Source organism: Pseudoliparis swirei, chromosome 4 (genome assembly GCF_029220125.1).
Source record: "Pseudoliparis swirei isolate HS2019 ecotype Mariana Trench chromosome 4, NWPU_hadal_v1, whole genome shotgun sequence".
In the NCBI taxonomy this organism is placed as follows: Eukaryota; Metazoa; Chordata; class Actinopteri; order Perciformes; family Liparidae; genus Pseudoliparis; species Pseudoliparis swirei.
The window spans coordinates 20,541,162-20,559,994 of NC_079391.1; the positions used below are offsets into that span (position 1 = coordinate 20,541,162).

Sequence of the window (18,833 nt, forward strand, 5' to 3'; positions counted from 1 at the left end):
GAGAAAAGTCTTCAGGCCAGCTGACAAAAAAAAGGCTTTCTGTTTGCTGTCAAATGTGATTGTTATTCCTTATAAAAGTGTGCAAATGGTCTGTGTATCCTTTTTTACAGAGCACATGAGCAGACTGTATATGTTCAATAATCCAACAATGCTCGCCCACCAACTAAATAATACACTTCCCGATTATTATATTTCTGAATAACTGCCAATGACAAAAGTCATAAAATCAGTTTAACACCCCAATAAAGCGTCAGTATTAAAGTCACACGAGCCTCAGCGGCAGTGTGTGAGATGTACAGACGTTTGTGACCCAATGAAACTGACCCTTATCTTTAACAATCCCATAAACAGTTCTGTGCCGTGCCGGTTCAGCCCGTCACGGCCGGACGTCTGGGGATGCATCTTAAAGAAATGTAGCTTTTCAGTGTCAGTGTGCACCTGGCTCCCTCTTCTTCATCTTCTGCTCCTCCTTCATCTCGCAGTGAGGGCGGCAGACTCAGTCCGCTGGGGTTCACCATGTCCCCCGGGCCGCCGCCGCCGGGTCCTAGTGCCGGCCGTGTTTATATCCTGCCAAGCTCTGATTTATAGTGTTGTGTGAATACCTAGTACACACTAACGCTACACACATTGTGTACTAAACTCTATGCTCTCTAGCGAGAGCAGGGAGACGTCAATCAAACGGCTATTTTGAAATGTCATCGCCGTCAGTATCCTCGTGTTTTATTCTTTTAGTAATCATCCGACTGTTTTCAAGATACAAGTACTTTTTTGTTATTATATACCAAAAAACCTGCTCAGTCGTATATTTTGTCTTTGCGTTATTGAATGAGTTATTAGAATCATCGAATGACGCACTCTTGGCGTCGGGCTCCCTTTGAGGGTCCTGTTGTGGATGAGGCATCCGGCTGTTGGCTGAGCTGTCGGTGCTCTTCTTGCTCTGCGTGTGACTGGAGAACACGGAGCTCCCCGACTGGAGAACACAAGGTACAGACAACAAACGGCAGACCCCCTCTTGTGACACTCACTCCTCTCCTCCCTTTCAGACCCCTCGCACCTCCCGGAGCCTCCCCTGGATGGAGAGATCTTCTTCTGTTGAGTGACGTGGACCTCCTCCTCCTCCTCCTCAACCAGTCACAGCTATTCAGGAGGAATGTGTTACTGTCCAGTAGTAATACATTCGTCTCCATATAGGACCTTTAACGAAAATACTTTAATTCTCTGAATTGTACGGTAGAAAGTCAAATGTTTTAGGGATTCTGTGCTCAAGTAAAGACGCGTACTTGCAGTACGTGAAAAATAGGCAACGGGGGAGTAGCAGCACATTTCGGGGTATTCGGTTTTCCTTTTCCAAAGCCGCCACCCTGAGGCGATTCATCTCTTCATTTGGGAGAATTCTGAATTTGTGCACGTCGAATCAAAAGCGCTGCCAGGTACGTCTCAGGGTCCACTGCCCCTTCGAGTGTCACACAAAGACAGACAATACCCAGAAGGCCACTGGGAAGCAGAAATAACTGCCAGCGAGCTGCGCGTGCCTCTGGAGACGCGTCACTCCTCTACGCTCGACAGCTCAGAGGACTGAAGCCCAAACTGAGTCCCAGAGACAAACAAGTGCTTCCAGCCCCAAATACTACGGTAAGGATCCAAACTGAAAGAAAACATTCCTTTACTGACGACTAGAAAAGCAGATTTGCTCCACAAATGTTGCCTCCAAGAATTCAAATACCTTGGGCAATCTTCGACGGAGACTCTATGCAATCGATCTTGTTCCCCGGCTCGGTTTTAATTCCTCAGAAGAAGAATGGATTCCTCCATTTGTGAGTGAAACGCTTCAGATGCGCGAGTCTCCGTCTCCAGACGCATCTGTGATCAAAACAGACCGAGACATCTCGCAGGCGTCTAATGGATCAATTCATATCCTTGAGTGTGTTTTCGAGCCGTGGATATTAGCGTGATCCTTGCTTTATCTCCCTGCCGATGGGCTTCATGCGGCCCTCGCCGCTCATCCAGGCGCCCACGACTGGAGCTTTCCTTCAGGTTCTTTTTATTTTTACTCTGCAGGTAGCATACTAATGAGTTCTGTGTGTTGGAGAGTTCAGCGGCTCCGATGATGGACTTTGAGAATAAAGGAGTGTGTTAATCTGGGGACACAGGAGCTGGTCAGAGGGAACACACACCGACGTGACGCTCTGGTCGGACCCCTAATCAGGAAAGGCGGCGCAGTGTCTGATCATTTCAAATTAACCCGACAACAGAGGTATTGGGAGGCACTTTGGTCCAAATGTGTTCATGCTTTTTAATTTGTTGTTATCAGTGTGAGATATCAATCAAGGAGATCTTTGTGTTCTGTGGAATTATTATTATTATTATTATTGAATCGAGGGCACTGATGCTCACGGAAAGCAACGACGATCCAAAGCGAGATAACGTGTTAAAGTACATAAGAGACGTTTTGGAAAGGAACGGGGAGGGGGGGTGTTAGCTTTTATGTTTGGTCGCCACGGTGACCGGTCAGATTGTGGGCCGCACACACTACCTGCTGGACAGGTAGGACGTAAAAAATGGAAGACTTAAGTTTTTTCTTAAACACAGAAATAGAGCAGCGCCACTGAGCTGCTTCCCTGGCCGCCGCCTCGTTAGTCTCGTATTGAAGTTCTGGTCTGTTTACGGTTCTTTGTGTCCGGGCCTGCGTTTGTTATTCCAAGAGGTACCGGGGGGGGGGGGGGGGGCTTTGGCTTTCTGGACACGGAGAGGAGCGGGCCTTGTTTTGTGTTTGGTTGCTCTCGGTGTGTTTTGACCACTAAGGAGCACAGCACCGAGGACTCACACAATAATAACAACAATTTTTTTTTTTTTTACATATTCTCACTGCTGTGAGAAATGGACATATTTTTCTCAGCCGGTCGTCGGCGTACAGAGGTAACGTGATGAGAGCGTGGGCTCTCACGCTCCGCGACATTCCTCCCACTGCATTTGTAATTGACTGCCGAAACAAAGACGTTGTCGGAGGTTGTGACTGGTCAGCGGCAGCTTTGAAGTGGGGAGAGAAAATAAAAGCAAAGGAAGAAGTTGCGACCGGGCAGAACCACACGCGTCTCTCTGTAAAGGACAATCAGCAGACACCAGTCAGGAAACTCCAGCCCTGATGATGATGATGATGATCAGGTGAACCCTGCGTAGCCTTAAATCTTCAACGATAAAATGCACTAGAGTAGAGCCGAGCATCTTCTCAGGAGAGAGAGGAGATCATTTGTACCTCGGCTTTGAAACGAAGGGTTTGTTTGGTTCCCAACAATGTAACACAAAAAAGAAGGGGCAACGACTAATATGTAAATATGATTCATGTATAAAACAAATCAAATGTACAAAAACAGAAGAAAAAAATGTTTCATTTGTGATCTATCTCAACATTTTGTATGAATGTTTTATTTATGGTTTATTCTCTCCCAAGGGGTGATGTAAAGTCAAATTTCTCTCGTAATAAAGAAAAAAATCATAATGGACATTTTGAGTGTTGGTTGTCTGTCTGGAACTCTTTTTTTAATCATGTGTCTCAAACAAATTGCAACAACAAAAAAAGAAACAGAAGTGCAACAGGCTGCTCATCCTAGTTGTCATGGATACTTCTCTCTCACATCTGGACTGATTCAGAAATGCATCAGCAAAAAATCAATAATGATTTTCTTTAAGCTTTGCACATCTGGATTTCTCAGTTTTCTTTACGAAACCATTATTCGTACATTAGTATGACATTTTTTTTGGGGGGAGGATCTTTACCACACAAGCACAATACCAAACGGACAAAGCGAGACAGTTACCACAAACCCACTGCTGCACATTGAGGGATGGATACTCTGTTTATAGCAGCAGCAAACAAGGTTATAATATAATTCAAATCAATTCAGTTTATTTGTATAGCCCAATTTCACAAATTATAAATTTGCCTCAGAGGGCTTTACAGTCTGTACACATAGACATCCCTGCCCCAAAACCTCACATCGGACCAGGAAAAACTCCCAAATAACCCTTCAGGGGGAAAAAGGGAAGAAACCTTCAGGAGAGCAACAGAGGAGGATCCCTCTCCAGGATGGACAGAAGCAATAGATGTCATGTGACCAGGAGGACAGATTTTGAGTTAAAATACAAGACAACAAATAAAATAGCAGAGCAGGACATTACATTTAAAATTAAAAAATGTAAGATAATAATACAGTGTATATAAAGTGATGTCGTGCAAGTGTTATTGATGTTGGTTCAATTTGAGGAGGATCTGGCCAGAGGTGATTTATTATGAAGTGATTCATCATATATTACGTCTGCCCCTCGAGGGCCCGGGGCCCCGAGGCATTGGATCGGTGCAGATTTGTGTTCCTCCTCCTTTCCTCCGGTCTGATCTGTGGTCCCATCCATAACTCCAGCGATTAAACACCTTCGTTCTTTTATTTGTCTGTTTTGTTTTGGACACTTTATTAACGATTCCTTTTATTAATCCACTTTTTCTTTTGTCTAGGAAGCAATTAAAATGGCCATCAGTAAATCCTGTTAATGGTTTGATTTCCGGTTTCCATTAGTCGTGGCACTGCTGTTTGAGCACCAGCGCCGGAGGAAAAAAAAAGAAAAGCTGACGGCCACCTTGATGGATTGATAGCAGGCGCACAGCGGCGTCCCGCCCTCCTGATGAATAAAGCACCAGCTGCTTTAATCTCTCCTGCCTCAGACAACGTTTTGCCTCTGGAAACCTCGACTATGAAGACTTCTCTACTTTTCTTATCTGGTTACCAGTTTCATCCCCCCCCCCCCCACCATTCTTTGCTCTACAATTATCTCGATCGGAGCATGTGATCTCTTCACAAACCCCTTCTACTTATCTCCACATTCGGCTCCTTTAACATGAACCCCAGAGACAAACCATCAGCTGCTGAGTAAAGCAGAAAGTCAGGATAGCTCGGTGTGCTGAATCCGGTTCAACCGAAAAGCACTCCAAAAGTTATCTTACCTCTTTCAGGTTATTCCCACAGAGTCAAAGTTGTGCAGCAGCAAGTTTGTCGGCGAGCCACGATGGCAGAAAGCTAGAGAGACTCAACGGCTTCTGGTCGCCATGGGGATGGCGAGGTTTTGCTCTTAAAAAACGAGACGGAGAGGGCAAAAAATGAAATCACGACTGTACAATTATTCTAAATTAAAAATCCTGTCGTGTCCTAGCAGAACAAAACACTTGCAAATAAATGGATGCAGGTTGAATGACGAATGAGGATCAGTTCACAAACTCAGATTGAATCATCATCTGCATTGATAAGAAACATGTGACATTGAACCAAGTATGCTCCTATCATAATTGACTGAATCCGCCTTTGATATCTTTAGAGCAGCTTTGAATTGAGCCGCGATGGTGACAGTGAAACATTCCTCGATTCATCCTTGAAATAAAGTTAGCGGTGGATAAAGTATTATAAATGCCACAGTGTAGAAATACCCAATTCTCGCCAAAAGTCCTGATTTTAAAGTTTCCTTACACCGGAATTAAGTGATTTGCCACTTGGGGTCAGCAGGAACCAGCCGCAAACACAACACGGCCATATTATCACATTTTTCAATTGAGATGACGCTCGTGTTGGCAAAATGTTGCCTATTTAGACTTGGAGCAGACGAGGAGCAACACAAGTCGTCTATTTGGCCATCTGCTTCGTGTAAGTACAAACTCTACTCTCCTTTTAGCTCCGCTTTTGATCCCAAGGGCCGTTATGTTTCTTTACCTCTTAAATGCTCCCTTTTACTTTAATAATTGGCTCCGTTGTTAATATGAACATATTGATTCCAGGAGCTTCAGGGGCCCCTCTAATTAAATCATATTATTTTACTTTATTTTGGGGCTAATTTCACCTGGTATCATGTTTTTGTAGTTTAAGCACAATTATTTTACAGAATGTGACTATTTTACAGTTAATATTTATCTGTAAATAAAATGTTGTAACTATATACAAAATACCATAACATGATAAAACCAAGTAAAGTACAAGTGCAATTGTTTTAATTTATTACAGTACTGAAGTAATTACTTCCTGTTCCATCACAGAAACTACATTTGAATCTCATATTGTTGTAAACATGTTATTACTTTTCCTTCTCCCAGCCGGAAATTCTGATCACTTCACATTGACACTCATTGGAATGCATGTTTCTGTTTGCCTTTTTACTGAAATGATCGGTCGTACTGTGCATGTCAAAGCATTGCAACTGAAGTATCTCTAAATCTGTGTTTGAGTAAAATGGTAAATATGAGCCAACAAATGAAAACATATTCTAATGAAATGAACAGATCATATAAATATGTGTGATTTTCATTTGTGGTTAAGTTAGAGATCATACAGAGAAAAAGCAGTTCTGGGGTATACTATAATTATGGAGCATAGGAGTAAGAGTCGTCAAATATTGTGAGATTATTGCTGCGGTGAGATTACTGCGGTCAAATACAGTGAGATTACTGCGGTCAAATACAGTGAGATTACTGCGGCACGCAGAGGATGTTGAGCGCTAGCGCCTGCCAACAGCAGCCTGATGTACGGATGGTGCTGGTGGATTCAATGATGTTGCTCAAAAATAAAGATACGTCCAGCTTGGAACAGAAAGACATTTTTGGGAGGGAACGGAATAACGAAATATGGCCATTATTAATTAGCCCGGCAGCTGCAGTGTCGCTGCTTAAGAGGACCGTCAGAGGACCGTCAGAGGACCTTCGGGACCATCAGGGGACCACGACTTCAGCCTCCAGAGAAAATTCCCAGTCAGTGCTGAGGAGAGTCTTCTCTGGCTTTGAGGAGCAGCTGGGCCAACGCCTTCTGCTACTTTTGGTGTTACCAATTCGAATCTTCAATTTAAATAATGCTCTCACTATTACATAAATGTATTTGGGCTCATTACTCGTTCATAGCAACTTATTCCATTGTCACATACGGTGAGATGGAGTTTCTAAGAATAACTGAGGAAACATGGTCTCATCAAACACAATTATTTATTAATGAATGCTGGAAAATGACATGCCCAAAATGAATAGAGTGTATCTCTGCAACTACAAGGTCTATTTGAATAATTTGGGTATTAGAATAATTATACCTTTTTGAGGATTCTGCAGAGGTGTAAGCATTAGCGTATGTTACTGGGTCAGAGTTAATGAATATGAAACACAGCACACATGAAATATTTCCTGACATCCCAACAAAACTGTCCACGTTTAGAGTGAATATCCTTTTGAAGTGATGCAGAAGCAAACGTTATCCCAACACATCAATATGACCTCTGCACAGACGGATACCAGTAGAGGCATGACACCCATCTTCAAACAGGCCATTGGGTGCCATCTTTGCCCTTTGAAGGGTTCTAAGGTAACTGTAAAACTAATTGGATTTCATTTACATAACCCCAATGATATTGATTCCATCGCAACACAAATGTTGTCTTTATTTTTACGACTCAACCAATCAGACCTCCATACTCAATCCCAGTCAATGAAAACCATCACCCATTGGTCGATTACCAGCTTGTTCTGTATTGAAGGCCAATGCCTTCATGATGAGTGCACCATCATCACTCATCCACTAGATAGAGACATACAATGTGTGTTTTTAAATGTAAGGCTGATAATAAGCCGTTTCATGCAAGAGGAAGCCAGACTGCAAATGCTCCATCCCAAGTAAATGATTAAAAAATACTATCTTGATAAGCAACTTTTTAATTGCACATTTTCAGTAACTTTATTTAGAAACTGCAGTGAAATGTCCCCTTTGAAACATTTCATACGTTATACAAATGGCATGAGTTTCAATGAGCGTCCATGAAGATGAAACTATTTTAGAGCATTTTAATATCAAGTGGCCAACGTCGATGGCTGATTTAAAATACTCCCATTAAAACTTGAGCAACTTTAAGCACATGTAAATCAATTGAACATATCATTTCCCTTCAACAGCAAAATTGTTACTCACACTGACCTTTGGATGGACAGAATGTTTAATTCAGAAATTGTTGAAGTCCTGAATATGAGAGACAGTTGATGATAGATGCTGCAACGTTCTACTGCTTCACAGGTTGTGGCCGGTTCCAGTCTCGGCTGCTTCCCCTTCATAGTTGGTTCCAAGTAAAGCAAATCTGAGGTGACCACATGATATCTACAGTCACAGCTCGCACCTTGTACATGCCGAGCATTTCCTCTTTACCGTCCAAGTCACGTCTCTACGCGGCCAACACGCTTTAATTAAGAGGAAGGTCTTAAGTCTACTCCATCACCAGATAATTGATCTCTGATGCCCAAAGGAAGCATGTATAAGGTAAATAAAATTGGTCCAAGCACAGAACCGCTCCAGTCTCTGTAACAGGATGTCATGGTCAATTGAAATTTCTCAAATAAACTATTATGATGTAGAAAGTGAGACACATTGATAATATCTAATAGAGATTAATCTTGTCCCTAATAGTTAAAATCTTTTCATTAAGTCAGCCTGGCTACAGTGCTGAAGAGAAACCTTTTTTCTATTATTGATGGGCCTTCTTATATGTTTTAAGACTATCTCGCCAAACTAAGCGGGATTCTTCGAGATTAGTTGAGGTCTGAGGGTTATACCAGGAGCAAACCTCCTCTTCCTCACTGTCTTCTTCTTCAGAGGGCTATCAAGTCCAGTGTCATTCTCAGAGAGCCTATGGCACTGTCAACAAGATGATCAATCTGGGACGGACTAAAGTTAGACCAGGAGTCCTCTGTTATATTGAGAATCAAATACAGAAGGAATCGCTTTAAATTTAGCTACAGCACTATCAGTTAGACATCGAGATGAATGCAGCACTAAGGCAATCATTATCAACATCCACATGGATATTAATTCAGATATAAACTCTGAATATGGACCTTCATTCAGGCAGACATATTCTTCATGGCTCAGCCAGGTTTCAGTTAGGCAACATAAATCAATGTGATTATCTGATATTAAATCATTCAGTAACACAGCTTTAGATGATTTGTTGCACTGCTGAAATAATTGCTCTTCTGCTTACTTTTGATTTATTTAATTGGGGACAGACACAGTCTCTACTCTAAAGTCAAGGGTAATGGAAGAGCAGAGAAGTTGTCATAGATTAAGTCCGTGATCAACTTGGTCATATGGATGAATGCCGTCTCTCCTCATCAGATCAGGTTTTCCCAGAAAGTCTTCCAGTTGTCTAATCTGACTTTAGATTGGCTTCATTCAGATTGGCCCTCTTAGTCGACTGTGACACAGCAAGGTGGGTATTCACTTCCACCTCTCGAGCTTTTGTTTTTTGAAATATACCCAACACTTGTCATCTGCTCATCGACACTGTGTTCATCTTCAGAACGACCGGGGCCAGCAGCCGTACGGAGAAGAGAGAATTAAATATCATGTTTTCATTTATAAAATGGCAGTCAGACTCACAGTTCTTTGGAGCTCTTCCTCCCCCCAGCCCCCCACAACTACCTTTGAGTCTGATGTAAGACATGGCCAGGCATTAAAGGGGAGAGCGCGAGGGATGTGCACGGCTCACCCTATTGGCAAAACTGTGACTTGCAAGTTGCAACACCTTTAAATGAAAGGGGGAAATTATTCCTCTCCACGTTGCTGGGCTACAGCAAATTTCACCAACATACCTCAGAATAAAATGAACTCACTTCCAGAGTGTATATTGCAACTCATACCGGGGATTCAAAGGTTCGCTTGAGTCGTGTTTTCTCTCTCTCCTCCGAGGTCTCCATGCTGCTCTATATGCGTGGATGAATGGGGAGGCTCGCTTCTTCACAGCTTTCTGAACTCCATGTGGACATCCAACAATTTACTCCTGAGGTGGTTTACAGTGGCTTATTTCCGGTTGCTATCCCCTCGTTACCGACCGATGACCAGTCTCGTCAATAGCTGGATATCATTGTCCAGAGTCCGAGCGTCCGTAAATGATGTTGTAACCGTCTTTGTGTTCTGATTATGCACAGAGGATGTAACAAACGAATAGCTTCATTTGATGGATACTATTACTACCTGTGGACCTTTTGCTGCGCCCAGTAGCCGTCATGTGGGTGGACACCTTTTGTTGGAGGAATAGGAACAGGTAAAGTGAAACAAAAAAACTCTTTTTCTGAGAAAAAGTCACGAGGAACTCAGGCTGGAAGGCGAAGTGACACAGGATTTACGAAAGTAATTTACAACACGAATGAAACTCAAGAAGTTTCAGGTTCAATTAGAAAAGAAAGCATTTTCAGGATGAATATCTCCTGGATGGATGCACAGCAAAGGCTTAAAATCACCCAGATAATAATACAACTTGTGAACAGACTCTCTGCAAAGTTTGACTCAGAAAAAATTATGCTAAACAATAGTTGGAGACTTTTTAGTAAAGAGAATTTAGGCGAGGTCTCTAAAATTTGCATTTGGGCACATTGAATCACCATCTGTGCCATTTGACTTTTCTCATGGACCAGGACCAGGGTGAAGAGCAGCGAGGTGTTTATTGCTGTCACACTCTGCACATCTGATGGAGGTTTCACAGAATTTAGCTTGGTGTGTAGTAGAATCACAGCAGCGAAAGCAGATATTGTTCTCTCTTAAGAATTTCTTTCTGTCATCTAAGATCATCTTCCTGAACCCTCTGCATTTCTTCAGTGGGTGGGGTCTGTTATGAATGTGGCACAGTTTGTCAAGATCTTCTGTTTCGTTAACTGTATCTGATGATGATATGCTTGTTTTGTGTACAGATATCGGTTTTATGTGACTTAACTTCTCACTTTTGTAAGGGGTTGGACCGAGAGTAGGAAAGTTAAAGCTCGGGTCACTTCTATCTTCAGCTTTCCTGCTGATGAAGTCCTTAAAAGCAAAAAGGGGGAAAAGCGACACAATATTCTCTTTTGTATTTGCATCCTCGGGACAGCCACTTATCTTGGAGATAGAACGGCAGCTTCTCGACAATGGGCTGCACTCTCCTTGTTGTGTCAAGGTAAGCCTGGCCTGGTAGATATCCGTCTCTTTTGGCAACAGCCAATTCTATCAGTAAGTCTGCCAGCTCTTGGAGTTTTTTACTGTCTCTGTTTTGGATCTTGGAGAAGTCATCTACTTTACTAAACAGGGCTCTCTCTAATACTTCTGGAGATCCATATGTTTTGTTTAATCTCTCCCAAATTATTTTGAGACCAAGGGAGGGTTCTCGAATATTTACAGCTCTAATCCAAAGTGCCTGCTCACTTAAAACCTTTGCCAGCCATTTGATCAGCCAATCCATCTCTTCACTTGACGACAGCTCAAGGGTTTCAATCGTGTTGATGAAGGTCTCTCTCCATGCTTGGTAGTGTTCGGGTAAGTCCTCAAACTGTGTCAATCCTGAGGACACCAGCTGGTTTTTAGCAAGAAACCTTGCAATATCAGCTGTTGCCGTGTTATGATTTGTGTTGTCCGAGTGTGATGACTTTTGCCGGGGGAGATCACTCTGCTGATGGTCATAATTCCTTGGCTGTAACACATCTGTGGGAAGCTGCTGTGTGTCCCTTTGTTGGTACCTTGGTCTCCTATTAATAATGTGCAACTAGGTTGGAGCCGTGTCGTCGTGCTGGGATGTGCGTATTGGACGTAAGGGGTTAACATCCTTCTCCTCACTAGGTCCCTGTGCATGGTGGGTCACATAGTCATATGTTCTTTTTTGTGCACATTCTTGCAAAGGCAATATCTCCATATCTTGGCTGCCTTCCGAGCCATTCATATCTGCAGCTGCTCTCTCCAGCACTACAGCTTCTGCATTGGCAGCTTCAGCTTCTCGCTCTAGGTTGATGGAGTCAATTCTGGCTTCCAGCTTGGCTTTCTCAATTCTGAGTTCACTTTCTTTTTCTATGAAGGCCAACTTAGTTTTGGCTGCCGCTTTAGCACGGGCCCTTGCTGCATCCAAGCTGACTCTAGAACTTGTTGATGAGCGTGAAGAGCAAGATGTTCTGGAGCGATGGAGAGAGTATCTGTTTCAACACCATGTTTTGAGCCTTCTCCTTCATGTTCCTCTGGAACCTCGGACTTAGTTTCCATGGTAATGAAGTAAAGTGTAGCTTTCGTATCTTGAAATCTTCCTTAATTCCCACGGTAGGTGGTCATCCTTTTACTGTACTGTTCTCACTAAAGGTTGTTGTTCAAACGTGTTCTTCAGCTAAACAGCCAGCTTGACAATACATTATCCAGCATCCTATTCTCCAAGGACCAGACAGATGTTGTGTTTGCATGTATTGAACACCACAAGTAAAAGTGAAAGTGAAATAAATGGTTTGGTACATGAGAAAAGTCAAATGGCACAGATGGTGCTTCAATGTGCCCAAATGCAAATTTTAGAGACCTCGCCTAACTTCTCTTTACTAAAAAGTCTCCAACTATTGTTTTGCTTTATTTTTTCTGAGTCAAACTTTGCACAGAGTCTGTTCAGAAGTTGTATTATTATCTGGGTGATTTTAGGCCTTTGCTGTGCATCCATCCAGGAGATATTCATCCTGAAAGTGCTTTTCTTTGTAATCGAACCTGAAACTTCTATGAAAATAGAAGTTTCATCTTCATTTACTCTTAACCAGAAACATATATACTAATATTTACACATCTGAACAAAAGCTCACATGTGTTCTCTTTCTTATAACACCAACATTATTCAAATACCTTTTGTGGTTGCAGAGCTACACCCTTTTTAGTTTGGGTATGTCATTTCGAGCAGAAACCTCAAAAATCGGGTGGGGTTCAGGAGGTGTTTTGGAGCTTGTTAATGTGCTGTTGTAGCTCTCTGTAGTCGTGTGTTACTTTGTGTTGCAGTGGTTTGCATCGGTGTCACAATGTCATTTCTATGTTTTGTTCCCCATCCTCCAGTTCACTGAAAGCTTCATCTTGTCCTCTCAATGACACTCGACTTGCGCTGGAAGCAGCGTTGGGGCTGTGGCGTTGAGACTGCGGCACACAAGGAAGGGCGTGGTGCGACGGGATTTTTTCATAAATAAAAAGAGAAGAAGAAAAGCGCAATTTCTACATATATCACAAAATACATTTGTGAGTTCTTCTGTGTGTGTTCATTAAAATGGAAGCGGATTCAACCACATTTTCCATTCATCTGCTGTGGCAAGTTATGGCCATTTTGTTTATATATATATATATATATCCACAGTATATAAATTAGTGGCTTAGGTCCTCTATTAAAGCCACTAATTTAGAATATATATTTATATATATTCTAAATTAGTGGCTTAGATCCTCTATTAAATTCTCAGAACTATTTGATTGGACTAGCATAATGTCCTGCATGCAAAATTAACTTAGTTACAAATACATTATTTCACATAATACAAAATTTTCAGAGTTTCCAATGTTCTCCTGAGAAGAGGCTGTCACGTCTGGACAGGTGTAAGTGGCTTCAGCCTCTCCATGACCCTGCGTAGGAACAAGGGAGCAGAGATCATGAATCATTTATGGTATCCGCTTCATACATTGCTTCCCTTTTTAGTAGTCACGAGAAAAAATGGTTCAAGAACAGAGAGCAGAAGATGAGGATCAGCAGCCGGTGGCACAGCCACAGTGGTCTCGACTACATTCTCCCAGTGGATATTTACAGAATGCTGAGTAGATATTATTCCAGTCCTTCTGTAAGGTTTGAGTTGGAATCACGGCCGTGAGCAGTATCTGTACCACGGAAGGGGATGGAGAGGGAGAGGGGGAGGGGGGGGGGGTGATGCCAGGTCTTCCATCTTGATCAGAGATGTGAGGATGATTTAGGAGGCCTGTCTTTGCCAGGGTGTCGAGAGAGGGAGTGGGGCTGAGCAATCCTATTACTCCCCGATGACCCTGCCTTAATGCGCACACACACACACACACACACACACACCTCAGCGCCTAGAAGCCTTACGCACTGCTCAGAAGGCCACCAGCCCTCTTGAGGACCACACTGTCGTCGGGGCCCAGCTAACAAGTTATCCCCACAAACCGGAACACAAGACTTCAGCCTCAAATGCTCCTCCCGTCATATTGCAATGAGCTTCACGGCTATCGAATGGGTCGCTCTTCAGTTTAGTTCAGGCGTCCATGTTGCCCCTCGGGATGAAATGGCGATCTCTTAACTTTCCATTCTTGCTTGCGACCAAATGAACGCCTGCTGAAGTGAAGCCTCAGCTGTAGCCCACTTTGTGTCTCGTGCTAGTTTGCAAACGTTGGCGCGATGGTCAACACGGGGAGCATTATGCCAGCTAAACATCAGCACGTGAGCCTCGTGAGCATGCGGAGCATTAGCTGTCGATGCATCGTCCTCATTCGGAAAGAATTGAATACCACAAGGGGAGGTGGGTCATAAAATACTTCCCTTCCTATGTCAGCCAATGGGTGTTCTGTAACAGATGTTGATGTGCAGTGGAAAAATCATGTGACCTTCATCAGCGGGCTATTTATTTTTAAACATTAGTCCTGTTAACAGTGCATTCATTACATTATGAACACAAACAGTTTCATACTATTTAATTCATCCGCAATGTGACATTACAACTTCTTGTTTCAGAAAACCTGTGTAGCCTTCCTCTTGCAAAGTTCATCTGGGCTGATGTTGACGAGTTCGTGGGCTGGATGAGCAACTCCCTCCTCTAATTCTTCATTTGTCACACTTTCGTAAAAGGAAACGTCGACATAGCGTTCTAATGTGAAGCGTCTCTTTGATTCTGGAAGGCCCGCACATTCACAAGAAGACCGAATGTGTTGAGTTAATAATCAGGCGGAAAGATAAGTGTTGCTCTCTGACATAATAAAACTCGACTTGATTTGTCTTTGATATCCTGTCAAATGTGTGGAAAAGGGTTCCTCCCACCGCCGCAGGAGACTTGAAAAGAAAGACCGAGTGGAGAGAGAAGGGAACGGAAATTGTAAGATTTCTAATTTACATGTAAATAGTGGCATCAAGGCTCGTCTGCAAAGTATGGCGTAATGTCTGTGTGCTGTTGTTGTTGTTGTTTTTTTCCAGATAATGCAGATACGATTGAAAAATAATCTCCGCAATTATTATGAATCCCTTTTGTGTGTCCAGGTGGAATTATCCTTCTGCAAATAGGATTTCGGTCTCGCCTCACCAGCTCCTGTAATGCACATGAAGTCTTGGCTTGGGGCCTCAGCGAATCACAGCGATGGGAAGATTACCATCCTCATTTACTTTTTTTTAAACTTCCATAGGATAATATACACGTTGATACAAAAGCCTTTTCAAGTAATATGCAGGTATAGTTTTCCCTGTTGTCTCTGTTGGCCTCTTGTCTTTCTGTGACCATATCTGCTGCAAACCCATGATGGTGAACTAGAGCCCAGTCACCGGCTCATGGGGACTCCCTAACCCTAACCCAGGCATTTAGCAGACACTCGCATGAAGCAGCTGGACTACAACATAAACACAAAGTCTCACATATTTGTATGGGTGATTTATATTTTATTCACTTTTTTCTAACTCTTTTGATGTTTCAGAAAATCCTTAACGAAATAGTTTTAAATGTGGAACCAATTAAGCCAACTGTCGACAATTGAATTTACTGCAAAAATGCAGTAAAAAAATATACCGGAAGAAAAGGCAACGGTACAAGACTGTATACTAAAGTATTTTACGACTCGTTTTTGGAAGCTCCCCCAAATGTTTTAATTAACTGTTGATCTCATTTATGAAGATCAAGATTTAGCAACTGCATACTTTATTTCACGCTTCAGATGTTTTCAGGAACGCATTTTATGTGAACTTTCCTTTCTAATATTATATATAGTATCTAATACACACACGCCTCCACATCAACTCCAGTAAGCCCAAGGAGCTGGTGGTGGACTTCCGCCCAGGTAACCGCTCTCCTCCGGTACCAGTGAGCATCCAGGGACTGGACATTGAGATTGTCAAATCTTATAAGTACCTGGATGTTCACCTGAACAACAAACTGGACTGGACTGACCACGCACACGCACTTTATTCAATTCAGTTTATTTGTATAGCCCATTTTCACAAATTACTAATTTGTCTCTGAGTGCTTAACAATCTGTACACATAGACATCCCAGTCCCAAAATCTCACATCACTTTACAAAAAGGGACAGAGCAGACTCTTCCTGTGAGGAGACTGAGGTCCTTTGGAGTGCAGGGAGCCCTCCTGAAGACCTTCTTTGACTCTGTGGTGGCATCAGCCATCTTTGATGGAGTGGTCTCCTGGAGCAGCAGCATGGCAGCGGCTGACAGGAAGAGGTTGAACAAGCTGATGAAGAAGGCCAGCAGCGAGCCGGGGTGTCCTCTGGATACTGTGGAGGTGGTGGGGGACGGGAGGATGATGGCAAAGCTCTCGTCCCTGATGAACCACACCTCCCACCCCATGCAGGACACGAGAGTAGCTCCTTCAGCTCCTTCAGCCACCGGCTGATTCCTCCCCGCTGTCTGAGGGAGAGGAACCACAAGTCCTTCCTTCCTTCCTGCTGCTGTCAGCACAACACACTGCACTAGATCGCTGGAGATCTTGGCACACTCAGCACTTTATTTTTCCTCTGTATATTTAGTATTTTAGTATTTAGTATTTAGTATTGTTTGTGTTTTATTTTCAATTCATGTTCTGATGTGCACCGCTGCTGTGATCCTGACATTTCCCCACTGTGGGACTAATAAAGGAATATCTAATCTAATCTAATGTACAGGGAGAGTTTCCAAACTAGCTGCCTTATTGGTCGATAAAAATAATAATCCAGGAGCAGACTGGGCGTTGGCAGTAGAACATTTCCACAGTAACACCGAGCTCGACCAATCGAGAGATGTCGCTGTGACACTGTAGGATCGTGGGTAGTGTAGTATTTATCCATTACGTCGCAAATAAAACATGTTTCTCGAAAAGCAAGGTTCATTCCATCCAGATTTGGGGCTTCTACAGGAGCGCACACCGTTGTTATCATAACTCGTGGTTGATTCTACCATGGATGGTTATGACATGGGGTGAGGGTAGAACATGAAGAGGATTTTGACTTCCCCACTGAGGAGGTCTATTTCACCACAGGGATGGAGGCAGGAAGAACTAAAAAAATACCGTCATTGATATTTTTACCAATAGAGTTTACCAAGATGACAGTCACAGTTATTAATATATATTTCTAATTTTAAATTCATGAATAACATTTCACAACTAAGTATTTAAGTCTCTTGTGAGATTTATATCTTTACGGACATTATTATGTCAATCCACTTACGCAATACCCTATTTTTTCATAATTTCCAGTCCAACTTGGAGCGGTGCAGTACCGTCGCTGTTATGGAAGCTGCACTGGTGTAACTGGTGGTGACGGTGCCTTGCTCAAAGACACGTCAACAGCAGATGCAAAGGGAGGAGAAAGTTAACGGTGACTTGAACTCTATGAGTCTAGAAGAGCTTTATGATAAACAGCCCTTGCCCCCTAGTTCACACGCACACCACTCTGTGAAGACAATGTGCCTGATTTAAAAAAAAAAGTAAAGCGTCTGGTTGGGGATCGCATCCTTCAAACTGAAGCTGACTAAAGTGCAGAAGCCTCCACCCTCAGGACATTTGTGCTGATTCGATTGACAAAATGGAGGAAATGTCAGCCAGCCTCCCAGAGGAAAGGGCAGCAATGAGTTCACTTCCTCAAATCTTCATTATATTCTCAACCATCTCTGCCTTTGTCTCCACGGAGTGGAGAGAAAGAGCTGTGTTGAACTCAGGTGCTTGAAAACGTCTGTGAACTATCGAACGTTACTCTTCACGGTTCGGCACTCTCAGGGTCAACAGCAAACTGCCCACATTGTTTGCTGTGTCATCGCTTTTCTACGGCTCAGTGCGCACGATATGAAAACAGGTGTATTGATAAATCATTGGCTTTGTACTCAGCAGGGTTTGTATTGTCCTTCCTTACATCAACGAGCGAAGCTGTCGCCAACTTGACTGATCTTTGCTTTTTTGGTGACCACTCCTAAATCAAATAATGTGTTGTTATTCATCGCGTTCATAGAGTCATTTATACGATGTCTTTATCGCAAAATGTTGATATTGGGATTGCGATGAAAATATGATCCATCAGCCGGCGCTAGCCTGAGGCTCATTGTTGTTACAGTTGGGCGAGGTGGACTGAACCATGTTCACCGTCTGGTTACAACCTGAAGGCCTTTACACACTTAGGGGGGCGGTTTTAAGATTCCGTGCCATTTCTTAGCGAGACAACTGTTATTAACTGCTGTATTTTCACAATACTTTGATGCAGAACACCAATATCACTTGGATATTAAGATAGCTGATGGTAGCTGAGGCTGTACAACAGTTTTTCCAGACGCTGCTCCGGGTCAATAGGATCCTGCTAGTCGGTCCTTTGCCTTCACAGAATCTGCTAAATCATCTAAGACGTGGACCTGTGTAACGTAATTCAGAATTGGCAGCCTGGAAGAGCTTCTACAATAATACGAGTCTGCTGTAGTTCTCTCCATTAGGGAGACGTTTATTCACTGATCAAAAGCAAAGTACAAACCACGGGGAGCTCTCCTCAACATGCAAGTCGAGGCCCGAAAACCACACTTCCTCCTCACATTAAGATTCAATCTTTTATACCCAGATCTCGTCACAGGTGCATATCCCATCCCTCGTACCCCCGGGTGGGGGCTGTCTGTTGGCCGTGCGCCCCTCCTGGTATGTGTAAATACTGATAACAAGTGTGAATGTTGAATACTGTCAGGCGTGTAGCTGCCCTTGAGCTGCAGACACAATATCTCTCTCCTTTACAGGCAAAGTGCCGTCTCTTCTGATGCTTTGCCGGAATCTAGACATTACGGTCCCTTCAATAAATCAGATTA

The 18,833-nt window shown here is 43.0% G+C and overlaps 1 protein-coding gene across 1 annotated transcript in view; it reads left to right on the forward strand.

Moving 5' to 3' along the window:
• Nucleotides 1-3,502, forward strand: part of LOC130192679 (A-kinase anchor protein 13-like) — a 79,074-nt gene extending 75,572 nt beyond the window's left edge. Inside the window, exon 33 of the mRNA XM_056412785.1 lies at nucleotides 1,044-3,502. Within this exon, the coding sequence (XP_056268760.1) occupies nucleotides 1,044-1,096 (53 nt within the window). The 3' untranslated portion in view covers nucleotides 1,097-3,502. The remainder of the gene's footprint in view (nucleotides 1-1,043) is intronic.
• The last annotated feature ends 15,331 nt before the right edge of the window (nucleotides 3,503-18,833 follow it).